The 21,002-nt window shown below is 42.4% G+C and overlaps 1 protein-coding gene across 2 annotated transcripts in view; it reads left to right on the forward strand.

Annotated features, from left to right (window-relative positions):
* The window catches only part of LOC149447646 (adhesion G protein-coupled receptor F5-like), a 266,556-nt gene that overhangs the window by 158,229 nt on the left and 87,325 nt on the right, over positions 1-21,002 (forward strand). For both annotated transcript variants that reach the window (XM_089652270.1, XM_089652269.1), the window contains exon 3: positions 10,294-10,372. In XM_089652270.1, the coding sequence (XP_089508396.1) occupies positions 10,294-10,372 (79 nt within the window). The remainder of the gene's footprint in view (positions 1-10,293; positions 10,373-21,002) is intronic.

Genomic DNA, 21,002 nt, shown 5'->3' on the forward strand with positions numbered 1-21,002 from the left:
TTTGGAAACATCTTCCCAGATGGAGTTGAAAGATTGTTTCATTTCTGCAGCTGCAGGCTGAAGAGATGGGAACAGGGAATGATACAGAAGGATGGCGACCATAGACCGTGAAAAAGAGCGGCTCACCAATGCTCGCATTTGCGTGGTTATTGAGGGCAAACTCTGCCCAGGGTAAAAGATCTACCCAATAATCCTGGTGGGCAGAAATGAAGGCCTGAAGATACCATTCCACATTCTGGTTGACTCTTTCAGTTTGCCAATTAGACTGTGGATGGAAGGCTGAGGAGAAGTCTAACTTGATTCCAAAGGATGTGGCCAGAGCCCTCCAGAAGTGGGCTGTAAATTGAACTCCTCTATCAGAGACAATGTTTGAGGGCATACCATGAAGACGGAAGATTTCCTTAATGAAGATGGAAGCCATAGTGGTAGTAGAGCGTAGTCCTGGAAGTGGAGTTAAGTGGCACATCTTAGAAAATCCGTCCACAACCACCCAGATAACGGTGAAGTCTGCTGAGGGAGGATAAAGTTCATGGAGATACAACACCAAGGTACACCTGGAACTGGTAGGGGTAAAAATAAACCTGCTGGACCAAACGTGGAGGACTTAGACTGTACACAAATGGTGCAAACCTGGACCTATTCTTCAACATCCTTCCAAAGTGAGGTCCACTAGTAGTAATGCTGCAGGAAGGCACGTTTCACACCAGGATGTCTTGAGAGTTTAGAGTCATTTGCCCATTTGAGAAGCTTGGATATGTATGGGATACATGAAGACTGAAGATGAGTGATGTCCAGGATATTATTGGCAGAAATAATAGGTTCCGGTTCAACATGGCACTCAGTCAGCAATGTCAAATAATCTGGACAAGGCAACAGCACAGGCATTTTTGGAACCAAGCCACAAGGTAATGTCAAAGTTAAGTCTGGCAGCAGGCGAAGGACAGCCCTCACTCCCAAAGATGAAGCATCTACCTCCAAGAAGAAAGGCGGGAAAATTTCCGGACATACAATAATAGATGCAGAGAGAAAGGTGGGTTTGAGTTTGTGGAAAGCCTCGACTGCCTCAGAAGTTCTGGCATTGGCACCGTTTCGGGTAAATAAGTGATTGGGCCCACCTGTGAGGAATAGTCAGGATTGAACTGGTGACAGAAATTGGTGAATCCTAAGAAGCATTCTGTGATTTTCAGAACAGAGGTCTGGGGCCAGTTGTAGATGGCTTGAAGTTTAGCTGAATCCACAAGCAGCGCTTTATCCATGACTCTGTAGCCTAGGAAAGGAACTTGGGTTTGCTCGAATAGGCACTTCTCCAACTTTGCATACAAGTGGTGGTCCCGGAGACGTAGAAGAACCAAACATATGTGCTGACGATGAGTGTTTCAAATCTGGAGAAAAAATTTGTATGTTGTCCAGATAGAGAATGACACACACGTATACGAGATCAGAGGAAAATGCAATTAACAAAGTTCTGCAAGACGGCTGGGGAGTTACACAAGCCATAGTGCATTACAAGATATTCATAATGCCCATCTCTGGTATTGAAAGCTGTTTTCTACTCATCACCTTCTCGGATCCTAATTGGTTGTACACTCCACAGATGTCTAGCTTTCTGAAAATTTGAGCATCACGAAGCCTGTCAAAGAGTTTAGAAATCATAGGTAGCCGGTACCGATTCTTAATGGTGATGACATTCAGACCTCTATAATCTATGCAGGGCCGGATCGTACCATCCTTTTTCTCCACAAAGAAAAAGCCAGCCCCAGCAGGAGAATTGGACTTACGGATAAATCCTTTCTGCAGATTTTCCCGGACATACTCAGACATGGATTGAGTCTCAGGGATGGAGAGGTGGAGTAGATCCAGGTTGGAGGTCAATAGCACAATCATAGGGATGGTGAGAAGGCAAACTGTCAGCAGCTTTTTTACAGAAGACATCTTGGAAGGCCTGATAATGCGGAGGGAGCATTAGAGAGGTGGTGACCTCAGCCACAGGTACACAGAGAGGTGGGAGCCCTTTGGGGAGACAAGACTGATGACATTGCGACCCCCATGAGAACACTTAGCCAGAGTTCCAGTCTAGATAGGGTGAGTGTTTCTGCAACCACGGAAGTCCAAGAATGATGGGACTAGAAGACTTAAGAAGGATCAGGAAGTTTTCCTCATGATGAAGAACACCAAGATGCATAGTTATGGAGAGCTGTAGGGGTCTTAAGGCCAAGGTAGAACCTGCAAGAACCCTGGTTGAGAAAGGCTGATCTACACATTCCATGGTGATTGGACTGAGGTTTCTATGTTATCTGTTTGCATAAAAATGGTGGCCTTTGTTTCTGACACTCATTAAAACTGAAGAAGTAGCTTGGAGAAGCTACAAAACATACTCAACGTTACAGAACAAGCAGAGGTTGAATGTGACAGACTATTTCTAGCTAAGAGCATGTATACTTTCATTCCTGTAGACCTGTGTGATAAACCCCTGTCTACTGCAGGATTTCAACAATTTTGAGTATGTGAACATCTGCTCCCTCTTATGGATTTTCTGTTCCCCTTGTGGTTCCTTTGGCTCCCACATCATTACAGGCTATACGAGCTTGCAGGAGGAACCACAGCAGGTAACAGGGGAGTAGGTATTCAACAAACTGGTATTAAATACCACAGAGGCAGTGGATTTTTAAATCACAGGCCACCAAAAATAGAACTATATTTAGTACTACCCTCTTAGGACTTGCTAAAGATTTGGACCCCCCTATAGTCTGGCACAGCCAGGCAACACACATTTCCCACAGACTTGCATTCCAGAGACAGTAAACAGTTCTTGAGCTTGTTTTTTAAGTTTTATTAGGGGTATTTGATCTTAGATAAGGTAAGGGAACTGAAAACTGAAGACAACTTCCTGGCAACTATATGCAAGTCCAAAGACAAAATTTCTGTTCTTGTAGAGCTTTCCAGTGTCTCCTGGTGTACCACCTCAGACTCCAGATAAATCCTCTTCTTTACCCAGCTGCCTGGAGGAATTTCGGGGCAAGGGCCTCCAATGCCTTCCATCGGTGAGGCTGAGCGATCCTCCTGTCCAAGTATCAACCGTTAGGGAGCCCCCTTCCCACTTGGCCCCCTCCCAGGCTCGTGCATATCTCCCTCTCTCATATATTCCACCCAAACTCTCCAGCTGCTGAGCAGGACCAGTCATATGTAAGGGATGGCTTGACCCCATGCCAGGCCTCCTGCCTGGGGATTGGTTAGGATCCCCTAAGTATGCAGTTCAGCCGTTCCTCACCCCCACCCATTGCTTCTAGAATCTTCTCCAAGATTCTAGAGCAGGGGAAGGTATCAAGTAACTTATCTGCAGAGCCTCTCAGCCCTGACCAAAATCTGACTCTGCTGACTATTCCCAGGCTGCTGCTCAGCCTCTCTATCTAGAAAATAGCCACTAGCCCCCCCTGGCTATCTATAGGGGAGCTACATATATATATCTTCTTAAACAGGGTTGCTTTACATCAAGTTCATGATCCTAAAGACAAGGTCACCATGTATTGTACTCACAGTCACCTTAAACTGCTGTAGTAGTCTTCCAGGCACATGCAAATTGATTTAAGTTTGTTTTTAATACAGCAGGGTGCTCTGTGCAAATACCAAATTGAACTACAAGGCAGTAACTTCCCACACCCCATTACAGGCTTTTGCTGTGAAGGATCCTTACTTCCTTTCTGAAGTTGGTCTTTGCATAAATGAGTGCTTCATATTTCAAGGATCTTGGCATACTCCTTGAAATATGTCTTTTGGAAACCAGTGATGAAGCTGTTGGATGTTAGGCAATGTCTTTTTCCCAGTAACCGAAATTACAGTAGGAATAGTAGTGTGCATACATGCATCTGTGACTCTTTATTTTCAAATAAAATTAACCTGTCAGGTCCTAAAAACTGGCTAAGCTAACAGTATTGCTGAAATGCAGGAATGCGTTAGTGTCAGTAAGTGCCCTTGTTAGGTTTCTGGATTCCAAGCCCTGACTTTGTTCAGGGTCTCGACGTTAGTCAAAGTCAGCAGTAAGCCCTACCTCCATCACAGTACCACCTTCGCTATTCAACAATTCATTGGCAAAAACTCGATGGGTGGTTGAAGTCCTGTAATTTAAGTTTTGAATGGTCAATGAAAAGCCTTAGTGGTGCAAATGGGCAGGGCTACCCACTGATTCCTGTCAATGTGAATCAAATTTCAGTAAGACAGAAAGTGAGAGGAAATCATAACGTGAGACACAGACAGCTAAATGCACCCCCAATCTGCTTTTTACTGTTGTCTGTGTATACATTTAAAATGTCCCTTGGCATTCTGTTCTGGTGGCAATGATGTCAGCTAGACAGAAAGTAAGGGGAAATCTCAGATTTCCACAACCAAGCCTCATACAGCAATAAAAACCCATGTAGAGGCCACAGCATATGAAAAAGTGCTACATCCATTATCCATATCATGATATTCTTTTTTTTAGTATGGATTATGCTCTATGCACTTTCGTATATTCTCTGTCTATGCTTGCCTTATTTATGTTTTGCACTATTTTGGTGACATTGTGACATCACTATGTGGGTTGACCTTGATAGCTTTTAGTGTGCACTCTGTATATAATGATTATAACTGCTTGTCATTGCCATCACTATAGTGTCTTGAGAAAGACCTGCGAGGCCTCAAACCCATCCTGATATCTACATTATAATGGTTATAGGGCAATCCAAAGCTATTATCCAAAATTAATGTATGACAAAGTCTCTACAGAGCACAAAGGGGACAATGAATCAAACAATTCCAAAATACAAGTTGCTTCTGCTTTTTACTGCTGTCCCACGATGTTTCTGTTAGAAAGGAACTGTTTGAGGTCCCAAAACATTAGTATGAACTCTGTGACATAATGCTTCACAATATAACAGTGCAACACGTCTTGGAGTGTTGGTAAGCTTCTAAGTTTTATAGCAATAAAAACCTGACTACAGCTGTAACACCTTTCATTCTATCCACAATTAAAAAATAAAAAGTGGTTTGGCTAAAATAACTCTTTAAAATCCATGACAGGAAAGACAAGCTAACAGCAGTTACAATGTTCAAGGGCAGTTCCTGTTCACTGTCGAGCTTGATAAAGGGCAAACTCCTTCTACAGTTAAGCCTGGACTATGAAAGCTAGAAGTGGAGATGCATGGCCTAGGTTTCAAGGGGTTTGGTATACAAAGTGGTTAAAGAAATTAAAAGAAATGTAATTGGGGTGGTTTGTATCTGGTTGATACTTCAGAAATGAACAGAGTGGGCTTCAAGGATTGTATGGAGGAGAGTTCATGCAGTCTTCAACCACAAGATCGACAGTCAAACATACCAAAAAACAAGATATACCTGTGCTCAAATCCCAATAGCTAATACAATGCATTTATCCATTAGTTGCTAAGGGGGTGTAACCACATATTAACACTAGAAATTCTGAAAGACCCTTTGCACACTGCTATATACCCTTTCCAGTAGACTTTGCAATAAAAAATACGGATATTTAGTTCACACATATTGCAATACTTGTTTAAGCTGGCCAACTGCGTCAAAGTAATCCCTCTATGGCCAGTCCTACTCTGCTCTGCCTACGCAAATGCTACTGTGGACACAATGCCAATATAGGGGAAAAGACAAAGTGGGGGAGAGCTACCAGGTTTATACATTTTGTTAGTAAAAGACTGCTATGGAAATAAACTCCAGTTGGTCACCTATTGGTTTTTTATGTTAGTTGTTGTGTAGTGTCTGGTTGGCGGGACAGAAATGAACAGGGCAGGCTTCAGGGGATCGTATGGAGGAGAGTATTAAAAGATGACATCTTTAATACTCTAGTTATGAACTGGATTAATTTGGAGATTATCACAGGTTTACAGGAACCACAAAATGCCTAAGTACTCAGTACTGTTAGTTTAATAAGTTTTTAGGACATAACAGGTGTGCATTAAGAGGTTTGTTACCTCCCACTGATTTCATGTTTTTCTTCTTTGTGCCCCAGAGCAATCCTGACATCTAACAGTAAATTATGATGTTCATAGAGGGCAGTGGATGGAAATTATCAGAAAGTATTGTACAACAGAGAGTCAGAAACAGCAGGGAGATGACTATGAAACAAAAAAAACTGAAACACAAGTTGTTTCTGATGGATGATAAAAGTAATAGGAGATAAAAGTACTAATGACATACCTGTACACCGATGAAATCTAAAAAAAAGATTACTGATAAAGCTGTGATCAATAAAATTAGATCTTTTTGATTTATAGTGACCAGACTTTTGATCTAAAAATCTTGCCAATGCACTAACAGGTATCTGTAGAGTGAGGATTTCATGGAAAAATAAAATTGGTTCTTCAAAACCATAGATGTGTTACTTTTTAAAGATATCCATAGCCAAAAAGGAATGATTGTTCATTATGTGGCAACAAGACAATTTTATGATTTTCTTTTAAAGATCTACTCTTCCAAAAACCAATATTTCATTGTGTGTGGGTGATGACAAGGTGAAACATATTCTGGATTTTTTTACTCTCTGATCGGTTGCATTTGGCTTGGATGTTTTAGTACAATATTTTTCTGCACATCATACATTATATTGGCACCTAAAGAAGAATGGCAAGTTTGGCATTTTTTGCATAGCTGGACCAATGTAACTATGCATATACCTGTAAGCAGGTTGAAACTGCTTAAGAAGTCTGTTTAGCCCAGACTGGGTTGGGAAGGGGTTAAGGTTTCTATTTCTGGTGCGCAGGCTTTTTGGGCTTCAGCTGACCCACCTGTGATATACATTGGGGAAAGGCTGAGGTCCAAGGGCTCCTTTGTGCATCTGTTGCTGCTGTCCCTGCTGAAATTCAGAAGCCAAGATGGGACCGATGCGTGCTATTTTCTACAACCAATTGTAATGGGGTGCCACCAAGTATAGACTTTGCCGCTATGGACTTCCACCTGTAAAGGTAAGTCTGGACCACCAAACAGTTAGGCTAGGACATGTTTGCATTGCACTTTTATAATATGTCACACTGAAGATGGTCAGTAAAGATTGTAAAACTTTTCTGAGAGCCTAGTCTGAAGTTTTTCAAAGGGGTGCATACTGGGGCTGGCGTATCCAAAAGAACTTGGGTTTGCAAAGCACTAAAAGGATATGACATACATTACACTACAGTGTCAAGTCAGCATGTAAGGAAACAAGGCTATTACTAAGGGTAACCAAGTACATATGCATGACACATGGGTGTAGATTGACTAAAACCAGTGCACTCAGAATCTGGTGCAGCTGTGCATGGCAGCCAATCAGCTTCTAATTTCATCTTGTTCAATTAAGCTTTGGCAATAAAATCTGGAGGCTGATTGGTTTTTAAGCAGAGCTGCACCATATTTAGAACCAGTGCTGGATCTAGAGGGGGTCCAGAGTAGACTTCGTGCCCCCCCCCCAGATTTTAGTGGTGCCCCTTCCCCAGGACCAGTGACAAATCATGTTGCCTGTCACACACTGCACCCAGTGTATTTTGTCAGTAGCAGCATATTTAGTCTTTGCTGGTCCCCGGAGTTTCTGTGCTGGCTGGGGGTGGGTGCACTGTGCTGTGCCGATCCTCCTGTTACTCATTATTGTCAGTGAAGTAATGAGTCACAGGATCGGCAGAGCTCAGCACAGTGTGTTACATGAGCAGGATGGAGCAGACTGAATCTGCCCTCCTCCCATCCTATCCCTGCTGTCTGCCCTGCCCACACTCCACCCCCAAACAGTGTACACACAGCAGTAAGAGGGCTTGCGGTGTATGTGTAGAGACCAAACTGGATTGCATAGGGAGTACATGCAGAGGTTGTGCATCCTGGCTGGCTTAGTCTGAAGGGGTAACTGATGAGGAATCCCCCTCTCCTCCTTGACATTAGCAGATTTCCCTCCCCAGCTGTTTGGAAAAAGACTGCAGCTCCTCTGAAAAGCAATCCTTGCATAGATTACTTTTCAGAGGCATTGGACAGGTGGTGAGGAGGCCATATGTTGACTCCTCACCACCTGTTTTAACCTCCAAGTGCTGCACCACCCCACTGCAACCACATGCATTGCATGCTGTTGCGGGGGGGGGGGGTGTTGCAGCATGGACCCTTTTATTTGCATGGGTCACTTCAGTGGGCAAATGCAACAGGGGGGTGTATTTCTTGCTGAAGCTCTGACCCCCCTCTCTCTTCCTCCTGCTCCCTGCCCCCTCTTTCCCTCCTCCCTGCCTCCTCTCACCCCATCTATTCCTATCCTATTCCTCCTCCCCCCATTTCTCTCCCACTCATCCCCTTTCTCTATCCTTCTTCTCTTTCTTTACCCTGTGTTGTAAGTTGGCTATAGATGGATTAAGATTTGGCAAGTTCCGTAGGGAGAGGGTGAATTTCAGTCCATGTATGGCCTTTTCTGACAGAATTTGGTCTAACAATCAATGTTCTGACAGTGGGGGAGTCCACACTGTCAATAGCGCAGCAGAGAGGATTCCTTTATCTACCTCACTTATGTGGATGAGGGAATCTGTTCTTTTTTTTTCATTTGGCCTACTATGTAAATAGTGATGGCTACCTAAAGCCACCAAAAACCACACCCAATTTTTGCTGCGGTGTGCTGCACATGCTGCACTCAGTTTGTGTCTGGCAGGAGGGCCAAGTTATGATCTTACACACCACACAGGCCCTATTTTGAACTCTTCAATTTTAGTAAGTAACCCCCATGGCAACGAGTCGAGGCATAGTACCTGGATAAGTTGTTCTTTGGCAACGAAGAAGTCTCTGCTTGGGCTTCCTCCATAGCGGTTCATCTCCCATAGCCACTGGAAGCAGACCAGCATGACGGACGTTCTCAGCCTGACTGTACAGTATGGAAGAGTTAACACAGGACATGCATAAGATCCACGCTATATGTCCAGTGGGATCTCATTCTGTTCCTGGGAATGAAGTAATGGAGGTACGCTGGCTGGTGGAGACAGCGTGGCTCAGCCCGCCACTTTTAATCTAACAAGTGGAAGTCATGATGTAGAGAGCGAAGGGACACCACCTAATACACAACTCTGCTTTTTTACTATATGTGAACGCTCACCTCTGCATTAGGAGACTACCATAATTATAAACTTGTTCACATGACTGCGGTTCACCCTGGTCCCTGGCATTTGTAAGTACTGTATGCCCTCAGGCAAAGGTGCCCCCCCCTCCCGCGTGCAAAGGCCCCGCCCACATACCATTCCAGTGGAATCCTTCTAGAAGCTGGAAATCACTCTAGTAGGCACAGAGAAGACTCTGGGGTGGATCCTGACTTTAAAGTCGGGATCTTTCCCCAGCCTGGACTGGCTGAGTGATGTCAGCCGACAGAGAGCTTCAGCCTGCTGATGGCTGAAAACGGGTCACAGGAGTGCAGAGCGAACTGTACTTCTATGATCCACAGGAGAAGTAAAGCCAAAAGAGCTTTGGCTGTACTTCTCCTTTAAGTAACATTGCATGAGCACTACTCAGTCCTGGAGTACTGTGGGTGAAGGCCGTGTGATGGTGCATGATGTCCATAACAGTCTGGTACACCATTCAACTTAGAGTTCTGGTTGGAATGGTTTTCTTTGTTTTATTATGGAATACATTTGCTTGGGACATAGAACTGTCAAGTGTCTTTGGTGTTAGTATTGGAATGATGGAATCATTTCCATTGTGATAATCATTTTGATATTAGTATTATGTATTTGAGAGTTTAACGATTTTGAGTGAATTATGATATTGAAGTATAGGTTTACACTAAGGGTACAGGTTAGAGGCTTGTTAAAGTAAAGATGACCCCATCACTAGAGTATACCAATGTGCATATAAAAGCATGTTTATAGTTTCCCTGCCACTCAGCCATGAGTCTATGGCACCCAGGGGCGGACTGACCATTTGGAAACTCGGGGAGTGCCCGAGGGCCCGGGGTCAGTAGGGGGCCTCATGAAATGCCCTTGGTACCTTTTTCATAGGCTTTTTTGAGTTTGGGCAAGGACACAGGGGCCCCATGATCCCCTATTGCATGGGGGCCCCATGAGTTGTCAGTCTGCCCCTGATGGCATCACTGGTATTCAGCACTTCCTGTGTGCCAGATGCCAGGCCACTTGAGAGTGCTGTGGTACCTCCTACCAGCTGCTACATCACTTTTGTGTTCTGTAATGTGTTCTGTAACCAATTAGAGTGTAAGATATCACTGGTAACTTTTGCCTCACTGATTTATGGATATAGAGGTAACAGTGAAACCATACACACATACTGTCTTTGTATAATATATACTGTGTTTTCCTTTAGGGGCACCATGACCACGGACTGGAGTCTGACGCAATGCAGCATAAAAGTTTGTCAAGACAGAGACGAGATGTTTCTATTGGTAAAATAAATCACTGTTATAATAATAATAAATAGTATCGCCTCATGTATTACTGAACCAGTCTGTCACTTTATTGATAATCACCCTTTACAGAATCACATTAAAGGGAACCCGAAGTAAGAGATATGTGGGGACTGAATTCTGGAACTCTACAGGCCATTAACTCATTACTAAAGCCAGGGTAAAGCAAGACATAGTAGACCTGCTGCCTATGTGCATTATTTCTGAACAGACACAAAACATACACAAGTACAGTCCCCTGGATATTGATCATTTCTCATGTCTGTAAAATGTGGTGTCGCCTAGACCGTCCTTTCTCAACTAGGGTTCCTCCAAAGGTTTCCTGAGGTTCTTAGATCAATGGGCAATTCCTGCCACTCAGATAAGTAACCACTGGCACCAATAATTGTGTTATCTTGTTGTATTTTTATTATTTGCAATATCAGCAAATGTAAGGAGCTGTAGATATAGTAATTATTGGTAGGGGGTACCCTGAGCCTGGAAAATTATTTTGAAGGTTCCTTTGTGTTAAAACTGTTGAGAAAGGCTGGTCTGAACAGAAAATGAATAATTGGGAGCTCATCTATAGTAGGATTATGTATTAGCCGTACAGAATTATCCTGTAATCCTCATGGACTTTGTATGGACACGTGAAGTTTGGTGTAATAGCTCTTGTCATGGTATTTTATACACAATGGAAGATGGGGAGAACTGCTGACATTTGTCTTGATGTAATTGTACTGTATATCATTCTGTCAGCAAATCAGTAGGTTGTACATTTTATTTACCATATCATGTCCCATGTCTATGCAGCTCCTCAGGTGTTGGACACATTCCAACCAAGGAAGATACATTCCAACCAGAGAGGTATTAATACAAAGGCAGCCCTTTATTCCACACACTCCATTATCTTTAATAAATAGAAGGTAAGTAGTACAGCACGTGAACTATCAGATACCAGCGTATTGAGCTGTACTACCTACTGCTGATTAAGGATGATGGAGTATATGAGAAAAAAAACTATATTAATATGTAAAGTCAAAACTCTTTTTAATTTTAGGCTGTGGTTAGAACCTCTATTTAGTGTTTTTACTATCTTTGTATTTTTTGGGTAAAGTTACCCTCACTATTAGACCATTGTGTCTGTTACAAAAACTAAAGGGAAATCCAATATTTTGGAGTTGTCACTAAAACAGGAGGTAAGGAGAAATCGTTCAGCGGGGAACAACTGTCTAAAGCTGTCTAAATGTTTAATTTTCTCTCATTCAGCCAGCAGGCTGAAAGGAAGTAGACCTCTCGGTTCCCCCATTCATAATAAACAGCGTGGATGGACAAATCTCCAGCTGCTGTATTCTGCAGCCATCACCCAGAGCTGTCAGAATACATATATGGACAGTGGCTGCATCTGATTGGCTACAGTCATGGTTCAATCAACTTTTTTCTGACCATCACCTTCAATTTTTCAAACTAAACTTGATGAGCTGGGTGGTGTCATTCATGACACCAATGGATCAAACTGCGTCTGATTTAAAGGAATTGGCAAAATTTCTATCCATGTAAGGCCAGTTATAGAGAAGGGGTTTACCCCTTGATTGGTGAGATCTCCTGTTATGTCCTGCTATGTGTCCGGACAAGAAGTGAAGAGAAATGTCCCCATCTGCACACAGACAGGTTTCTTGGCTTTTATCTACATGTTAAATTCTTTATGTCGATCTTCTTCCGACTGATTTTGTTTATCATCCTTGATAATGTGTTTTAAACTCATGTACTTAAATTGAAGGAAAATATATTCATTTTTAAATCTTTTGTTAATTTACATCATAATTTAATATTATGTTCACGTTGTTTCATTTTTTAATGAATTGTTTCTTTCCCTGCAAGTGCCAGCAGCTTGGTGTCATACATTTCCCCATCATATGTGCCTATTGTAGACTAGTGTGCATTTTACCATGAGCCCTCTGGTGCAGCTGTGCATAGTAACCAATCAGCTTATAACTTCAGTTTATTCAATTATGCTTTGACAATAAGGCTAGGTTCACATATATGAGTGGGTGGTGTGGCTGCGGGACCCGTACAAAAATACCTGAAGCAGCACCAACCGCACAGAGCAATGCGGGACCCTTGGGCGGGTGCCATTAATTCTAATGGCACGACGCCCACACTGGAAATCGCAACCGTACTGGGAACCTTGATTCCCGTGTGGGCTGCGGTTTCCAAAGAAGTGCAGGGACGTCTTCCCTTCGTGTCCCGGGGCACGGGAATCCATTCAAATGAATGGGCTCTCGTGCCTGTGCAAAACGCGGCCCGCACGGTCACAGATATGTGAACCAGAGGTAAAAGCAGAAGCTGATTGGTTAATATGCACAGCTGCACCAGAGGGCTCAAGGTAAAATGGACAATCACAATGAAAAGAAGCATCACAAAGCATGTGGGATATACCCTCTTTTTCATTTAAAATGCAAACATGTCCCTGTATGACTTAAGATACTTCTAAAAAAAAAATGATCAGCTAACCAGATGACATTTAAAGCTAATAAAGTCATCCTTATATTTTTGTTACTGCATGAATCTACTTACAATTAAACATAACAAGCTGAAAATTTAATTAGTGGTTCAGCCGCAAAACAAATATTAGCTGAGGAAATTGACACAGTTTACGATCTAAATATTTCAAATTAGTAACACGAGATTATTATAGGGCAAAGCAGCAGACAGGAAAGCTCAAGTGCAAAGGGACACTGCTGTCACTTAGGTTTATGTCTGCTGAAGTCAGGCCACCAATAGATGGAATCTGGTTACTGTGGGTAACAGACAAATCTGCATATGGTGTTTTATGAGTTTGCTGTAGGTGCCTCTGTTTGCTCTCATAATACAAAATAACATACTGCTAGGTTCCGCGGTGCCAGATCCAAGTGTAGGTAGTATGTATACCTGTGTGAGTACAGTAAGGACTTGTGATTGGCATGTGCATAGTTCTATGTTCTCTATGTAATTTTGTATGTCAATAACAGGTAAATAATAATATCATTTATATATATATATAGAAAAAAGTAGAAAATATTACATCAACAAAACATAAAACTGCTAAATTTCTTTTAATTTGCAAAAATAGGTGCCATAAGATCCCACCAGCACCAAATCAGTGTCACGGACGGAATGTATCTGTGGCTGGCAGTGGCAGGGTGACAGTTGCAGTGAGTGGAGGATGATGGATCCACACTCTGGCAGATCTCAGGCTGGAGTTCCCCAGGCAATGGGGCGAGATAAAACGGTGTGATAGCAGGAAGCCCAGCCCACACACACACAGAACACCTGAATTGAGCGATCTCACATAGTGACAGATCCAACACAACACACCACCGCCAACAATGACACAGATCAGAAGGTCCAGCAGGCACTAGAAGAGCAGGCCGTGGAATCATGATGATGTCATCACTCACTGACACATTGCACATGGGAGGGATGGCCGGCCGGGTCATGCTCACACAGACACAAAACATCACAGTTAGACATTACCTTCCTCTGCAGGTGCAGCTCTGCCTCCACTGATGAATGGGAAGAGAAGGGCTGGAACTCCACAGTGAGCAGCAGCTGCCAGCTGACTTGCAGTAAGGGACTTAGTCTGAGAGGACTACACTAGCCCCAGACAGTGGGCATCTTCCTCTGTTTTCTCTCTCCCCGTCTCTCTCTCTTCCCTCCTCCTTCTCTTCCCTTTTCTCATTTTCTATCTTCCTCCTCCTCTCTCCCTCCCCATCTTCCTCTCTCTCTCCCCCATATTCCTCTTCCGCTCTCTCTCCCCTTTCTCTTCCTCTCCCCCATCTTTCTCTTCCTCTCTCTCCCTCCCTCCATCCCCCCCATTCTTCTCCCTCTCCCACTATCTTCTCTCTCCTTCCCCCCTTCTACTATCTAATATTCTACCTTCTATATCTCTATTCCTCTCCCCCCATCTTTCTCTTCTCTTCCTCTCTCTCCACCCATCTTCCTCTTTCTCCCCCCCTCTATATTTTTTTTCATCTCTCACCCCTATCTTTCTCTTTCTCCCCCCATCTTCCTCTCTCTGCCCCCCCATCTTCCTCTCTCTGCCCCCCCATCTTCCTCTCTCTGCCCCCCATCTTCCTCTCTCTGCCCCCCATCTTCCTCTCTCTGCCCCATATTTCTCTCTCCCCCCCCCATCTTTCTCTTCCTCTCCCCCCCTTTATCTTCATCATCCCCCCCCCACACATTTTCCTCTTCCTCTCTCTATCTTTCTCTTCTTCTCTCCCACTGCATCTTCCTCTCTCTTCCTCCTATATTCATCTTCATCTCCCCCCCCCCCATTATCTTCTCTCGCCCCTATCTTTCTCTTCATCTCTCCCCACCTATCTTCCTCTCTCTGCCCCCCCCCCTCATTTTCATCTTCCTTTCTCTGCCCCCCCCCCCATCTTACTCTTCCTCTCTCTGCTTCCCCACCCATCTTCTTCTCTCTGCCCCCCCATCTTCCTCTCTCTCCCCAATCTTTCTCTTCTTCTCTCTCTCCCTCCCTCCCTTCCTTTATCTTCCTCTTCCTTTATCTCCCCCTCCCTCTTCTATCTTCCTCTCCCCCCCCCCTACTTCCCACCCATCTCCCTCTTGCTCTCACTCTCCCTCCCCTCTTCGCATATATATATATATATATATATATATATATATAGATATAGATATATAGAGGGAGAGGGAGAGAGGGGGAGAGAAGTAGGAGCACAGTACAGTCATATATGATACAAAGTGGGGAGTTCAGCTAGATGAATTGTGAATAAAATAATGTGTAAGTGAACAAATAGATCATCTGATGTCTGGTAATATGAAAAGAGCAAGTTAAAATATTGAGAACTATGAGTTGCTACTGCTGATTACTTTTTTGTCTTGGGGTTTTCATTTGCCTGACCTGAAACAAGCATTCAGCCAATGAAGTATGAAAAGTATAAAGGAGGAAGTAAGATGGTTGCTGAGAGGACAAGGAGCAGAGAATGTTAACACAGTTTGAAAAATAAGGTGAAACTGTGATACCTTTGAATACCCAAATCTTTGCAGAGGAATTAAAAAAATTGCCTTGATTATAAGTGGATGATTGAAGCTAATACACCTTCAATGTATGTAATAAACTAAAATGTAATATATTGCAGCTTGCCAATCCCTAGGTGTGGTGGCTGCATTCGTTTTCTTACTTTGCTTTGTGAACATTTTCTATTTCTATCAATTCTAATCAAGTTGATTTATTTAAGTGGTAGTACATATTCCATTTGTGAATAAAGTAATATGAATTAACTTTGAACACAAAGTCATGTGCAAGGGAAATGAAAAAAAACATATATGTACATGTGATTGGATAAATGATGTGAGCGTAGCTTCACCTTATTTACTAAGCTAAGTGAACATTCTTTACTCCTTTAGTAAATGTACCCCTATTAAAGTGTATGTAAACCCTGACCACTAACCTCTTATGTGCATCCTTTTGTTTTGTAATATCTGTTCGAAGAGTGCAAAAAAATACTCACTTTTCCTCCCATAAAGCTTATGAGATAACTTTCTTTGCTCTCTACCCAGGGCTTTTTTTCTCAGATTGAGTGCAGGAACTCCTCCTTTGAGTAACCCCTTATCTCAGCCCCCTACCCACCTCCAAGCATCGTTCCCTTGGTTCCACCCATACCTACCTCCTAGCACCACCCCTGTTAGAGAATATAGAATCAAGTATCATTTTGGGGTGCTAAGTAATCTGTATTAAATTTGTTAATGATAAAAAGAAAACAGTAAAATAAATCCCCTGCAGCCAACAGTAGACTCCCCAGCAACAATTCACCCACCCACAACACTAGACCTCCACCTCCAGGAACAGTAGGTCCCCCCAGCAACAATGGACCAACCGTAACAAAATACTCCCGCAGCAACAATAGACCTATGACAGCAACAACAGACCTCCCGCAGCCAGTATATTCACAATGACGACAGTTACACATGCTACTTGGCACTATCTCTTTCATTGTGTGGAATAACTTGCTCTTCTGTGTCAGCAATCTGTTTCTATATGTCTATTGGGTTTGGCAGTGATTTTCTTGATATTCCAGCTAGGGCAGTTTTCTAACCAAAGGCACTGATTGCTATCACTGAAATGATAAAGCTCCATTGTTCCATTGTTGACAATTTATCTAAAGTCCAACTCCAGCCAAAACATTTTTCTTTTTTTAGTGTGATATGATTTTAAAGCAGAACTCCAGCCAAAATAACAATAAAAAGCCCATTAGAATATAAAATAACTAAACTAGCTTTTACTGCAGTACTCAGCATCAATCCAGAGACTGCCACTGCAATACATTTTCTGCCACTAGTTGTCCTCATTTTGATGTCCAGCATTCTACCCACAGATCATCCAGCATCCACCCCAGGCTAAGACTGGATGGTGAAAGAAGAAGCAGTACAGTGATGAGCTCATCTTTCTGTCACTCTGCTTCTTGTCAGCACATGATTTGTGTCCTTATGCTGCTTCTTAATTTCCCAGTGTGAGCCCTGCTGTACAGGGATGGCAGGAGACTGATACCAGGGCAAACATAGCTGCTTACATTGTTTTCTTTTAATTGCTTTTTATATCTGCTAGAGTTAAGCTGTAAACATATCAGAGGTCCGAACTCTTTCCCATTCTATTAAAAAATATTCTGGCTGGTGTTGCTGGAGTCATATAGATTTATTGCTTTAAAGAACAATAGTTCTCTCCCCTACATGGTCAAGCAGAAAATCTGAGCATTTCCATTATGTCAGCTGGAGCAAAGAAATGAGGTTATCCCTCTTGTTTTGCATCACTGGGGGTCATGGGTTGGTTTCTCACTAGAATAGTTTATGTGCTGTCCCCAGTAAGTATGTTTGGGTTTCCAAGTGGAAAAATCTGGCTAGTTTATATTGGTAACGATGGGATGGCTACTTGGGTACTTCGTGTACTTTGGGTAGCTGCAGGTCTTTTTACTGCCTTAAAACATTATTAAAACAAAACATTTTTGCTAGTTTTGGATAAAATGTAATAAGGTTAGCACCCCCAGAGATTTTTATTGTTGTCTGTGTCTCCGCTAAGTAGATTCACCATCTCTATTTGTCCTGGTAGCCACTGTCTTTGAGACAGTAGGTGGTGGAAAATCCAAAAGTTTAGTGTTGTCACCAAAACAAGAGGTGAGGGAAAATTTTCCGCTGGAGAAACCTGTTCTGGGGACAACTAAGAGGGGAATTCCCCTAAATTATAAAGATTTCCTCTCTCACTATGAGTGACAACTGTCTAAGAAGAAACTTTCCTGATCCTTGCTTCCTGTTGTTTCTACAGAAGACGAAGTAAAGATAACTTACAAAGACAACAAAAAAAATCAACAATAGAAATAGAAAATCCAAAATTTTAGTTGCCACCAGAACAAGAGGGGAGGTGAAATCTTTCAGTGTAGGTGCCTGTTCTGGGGAAGTCGCCTAAATTGTAGAAATTTCCTGTCGCTTTCTTTTTCATAACTAAACCTCTTTATTTGTTCTGGTGACCATTGTTACCAGGAATAAAAGTAAGGGGAAATGCAACATTTTATAAGTTGTCACCAGAACAAGAAGAGAGGTGAATTTTTCCAATGTGGGTACTATGGGAAAAATTGTCATGAGAATTGGAAGCGAGAGGAACTTTTCTAATGGAGATACTATGGGGGAAATTGTCACCACAACAACAATAGAGGGGAATGTTTCCAATGGGGACACTATAGAAGAAATTAACAAAGAATGGTGCAAGAATAATGCCTGTACTACTCTTCTAAATGCAAAAAATGGAGCAGATGTTGTTTCTAATTACCTGCTTCCTGCCTGGCCTATAGCAAAATGAAGGCCGAGTGGGAGCTTTCCCATCTCTGGTGGACATATGTTGTCCTCTCAGTTGCGTCCCTTCTACATGCTCTAGGCCCATGCTGCGGCTCCATCTGTAACTGCTGGGTCCACTGGACACAGCAGATGACAGATTGTTGTACTGGATGACCTTGGTACCAGGTGATCACATGTCATCACATGTACGTTGTATTCAGTGAATGGCTTTCATTCGTAGCCATTCATTATGTACTATTGTGATGATTTCTGTGATTGGTTAGTGATTGCATGGTACAGGAAAGGCCAATCACAGCACATCTGTACCATGTGATAGCTGTGACCAATCGCAGCGCAACAGTACCCACTGGCAAAGAATACATGCCATTCATAACAATGATTGCTTATAACAGTGATGATCACTGTTAGAAGCAATCATAGCGTGAAAACAAACATCCTGATCAACTCCCTAGGATAGTATAGTGTTGCTATGGTAACACTGTACTGCTCCGGTTACAGTATGCAAAAAAGTGTTAAAAAATGCTTTAATGTGTTAAATAATTGAAGATTTTTTATTTTTTTTTTACATACTGTCACCAGTCCCTGATCACCACCACACCATTCATATGATGACACTGTATTGCTTTGGTGATAGTGTGCCAAATAAAATTGTGAAAAAAATGTATTTAATTTTATCATTTTCCAAAGCATTGTTACAAGAAATTACAGCTTAAAAATGCTCACCATGCCTCCTACTAAATACTCTGGACTGTCTGTTTTCCAAAAAAAGGTCACTTGGGGGGTATTTGTACTGTCCTGGCATTATCAGCACATCAGGATTAACCAGTTTTCAAATATATATACCAGAGTTTGTAGAATCACACAGACTAAATAATATACACTGCTTTGGGTTATTTTAACCAAAGAAATGTAGCAGAATACATTTTGGCCTAAATTTATGAAGAAAGACTATGTATTTATCAAATTTTATACCAGAAACAACAAAAAATATGTTCTTTTAAAAAAATGTTCTGTATTTGTTTATATATATTAAAAAAAACCCAGTGGTGATTAAATACCACAAAAGAAAACTCTGTCTCAAAAAAATTATAAACATTCCATTTGGCTACAGTGTTGCATGACTGAGTTACTGTCATTCAAAGTGTGATGACAGCTCTGAAAGCTGAAAAGTGCCCTGGGCAGTAAGGGCACTGCAGAGCCTTTGCAAGGAAAATGTCCCTGCCAGGTTAACAAAAGGGGAGCAAGCCCCGTTATTAATTAGGATTGACCTGCTCCCTATTCTAAACTGTGTCTATCACAGAACAGTACAGCTGGAGCTGCATGCTCTGGATTCATCTACTGTTCTCGCCCCTGCTCAGCTAAGTGTGGGAGAGAGAAGAAGGACTGTGCAGGCTCTGATCAAAAGAGCAGAGGGAGAGCTGTGAGCTGTCACCTGACAGTGCACATCCCATATAGCAGGTCTGACCTGGTAGGAATCTCTTTGTTAATTAGGAGCAGACCCTGCACCAGTTTCTATTGCACTCCTAAAATAGAAACTGGCCCAGGTGACGCACATAGACCTAAAACAGGTTTATCTGCTTATTTAAGGTTTTCTGGCACAGGAAGCTTAGTTAATTCCCTAATATGAGTGATAACTGTCTAATAATGGAGTTTCCTTGTCCTTGCTTCCTGTTGTGTCTACAGAAGAGGAAATTATTATTAATACTGTACAGGATTTATTTTTATTCCATAAAAGTTTATTTAGAAGTGACAACATGTTACAGGAAAATATAAAGAAATGCACATACAGCATCAATCAGGTCATAGATACAGCTTAAACCAAAATACAGGAAGAAACAACATGGTAGAGTGCGACACGACACTGTGGATAACAGAAGCATGGCAAATTACGGCAGAGATAGGCCTGTAGTACTCAAGGTTCAAAAATGTACAATAGAGAAGGTAATAACCGCTTACTTCCACCAAGTGAATATTGGCGTACTGGCCTATGCATGGAGGAAATGAACCTTCAGAGCCTAAACCAAAAGCAGTGCGCTATCATGAGGCCAAATGAGCATCGCAGTCTAAGAGAAGATGTCATGAGTACCATTGACTATCCTAGAAGATATAAGCTAACCATACACCAAGTAATCCTGGATAAAATGAAGACTAAGCCTGATCGAAGACTAAGAGGTTGTCGAGAAAGAAAAGAAAAAAGGGGAATAGAAAGAAAGAAAAGGATAAGAAAAGGAAAAGAATGGGAGTCATAGTAGAGAGAGAGAAGAGAAAGAGGGGGAAAACAAAAACAAAAAAAAAAGGGGGGGGGGGAAGAGGGGGGGGGGGGGGAGAGGAGGGGGAGAGGGAGAAGGGGGGATAAGAGGCAAAAAAAAATAAAATAAATAAATAAATAAATAAAATAAAGGGGAAGCAAGGGAAGCGAAAGGTCCGGGCTGCGAAGTTTGTGTCAACAGAGTTAATGGAGATCATAAATGAAAGTGTCAAGAATATAAACACTCACCAAAGCTAAGCAGGCAAATATAAATTACCGGAAAGGAGGTCATTACCACGCAGATAATGAAAGAACCAAGGGCATAACCAGAGGTAGGGCTGAGCTCAATCAGGTATCCCGACCCATGAGAGATCCGAATTCAGGGGTAGTTACAAAGTGGGTCCAGCAGGCCCAAACATGTGAGTATTTAGTTGGCATGTCAAGTGCAGTCGCAATCAGTTCCTCCATTTCCGCCACTTTGCTTATTCGATTGAGCCAATCGCGTATAGTTGGGGGGTGAGTAGAGCCCCAAAGCAC

This window comes from Staurois parvus, unplaced genomic scaffold (genome assembly GCF_062004578.1).
Source record: "Staurois parvus isolate SC_StPar_1 unplaced genomic scaffold, SC_StPar_1.0 ptg000678l, whole genome shotgun sequence".
Taxonomy (NCBI): domain Eukaryota; kingdom Metazoa; phylum Chordata; class Amphibia; order Anura; family Ranidae; genus Staurois; species Staurois parvus.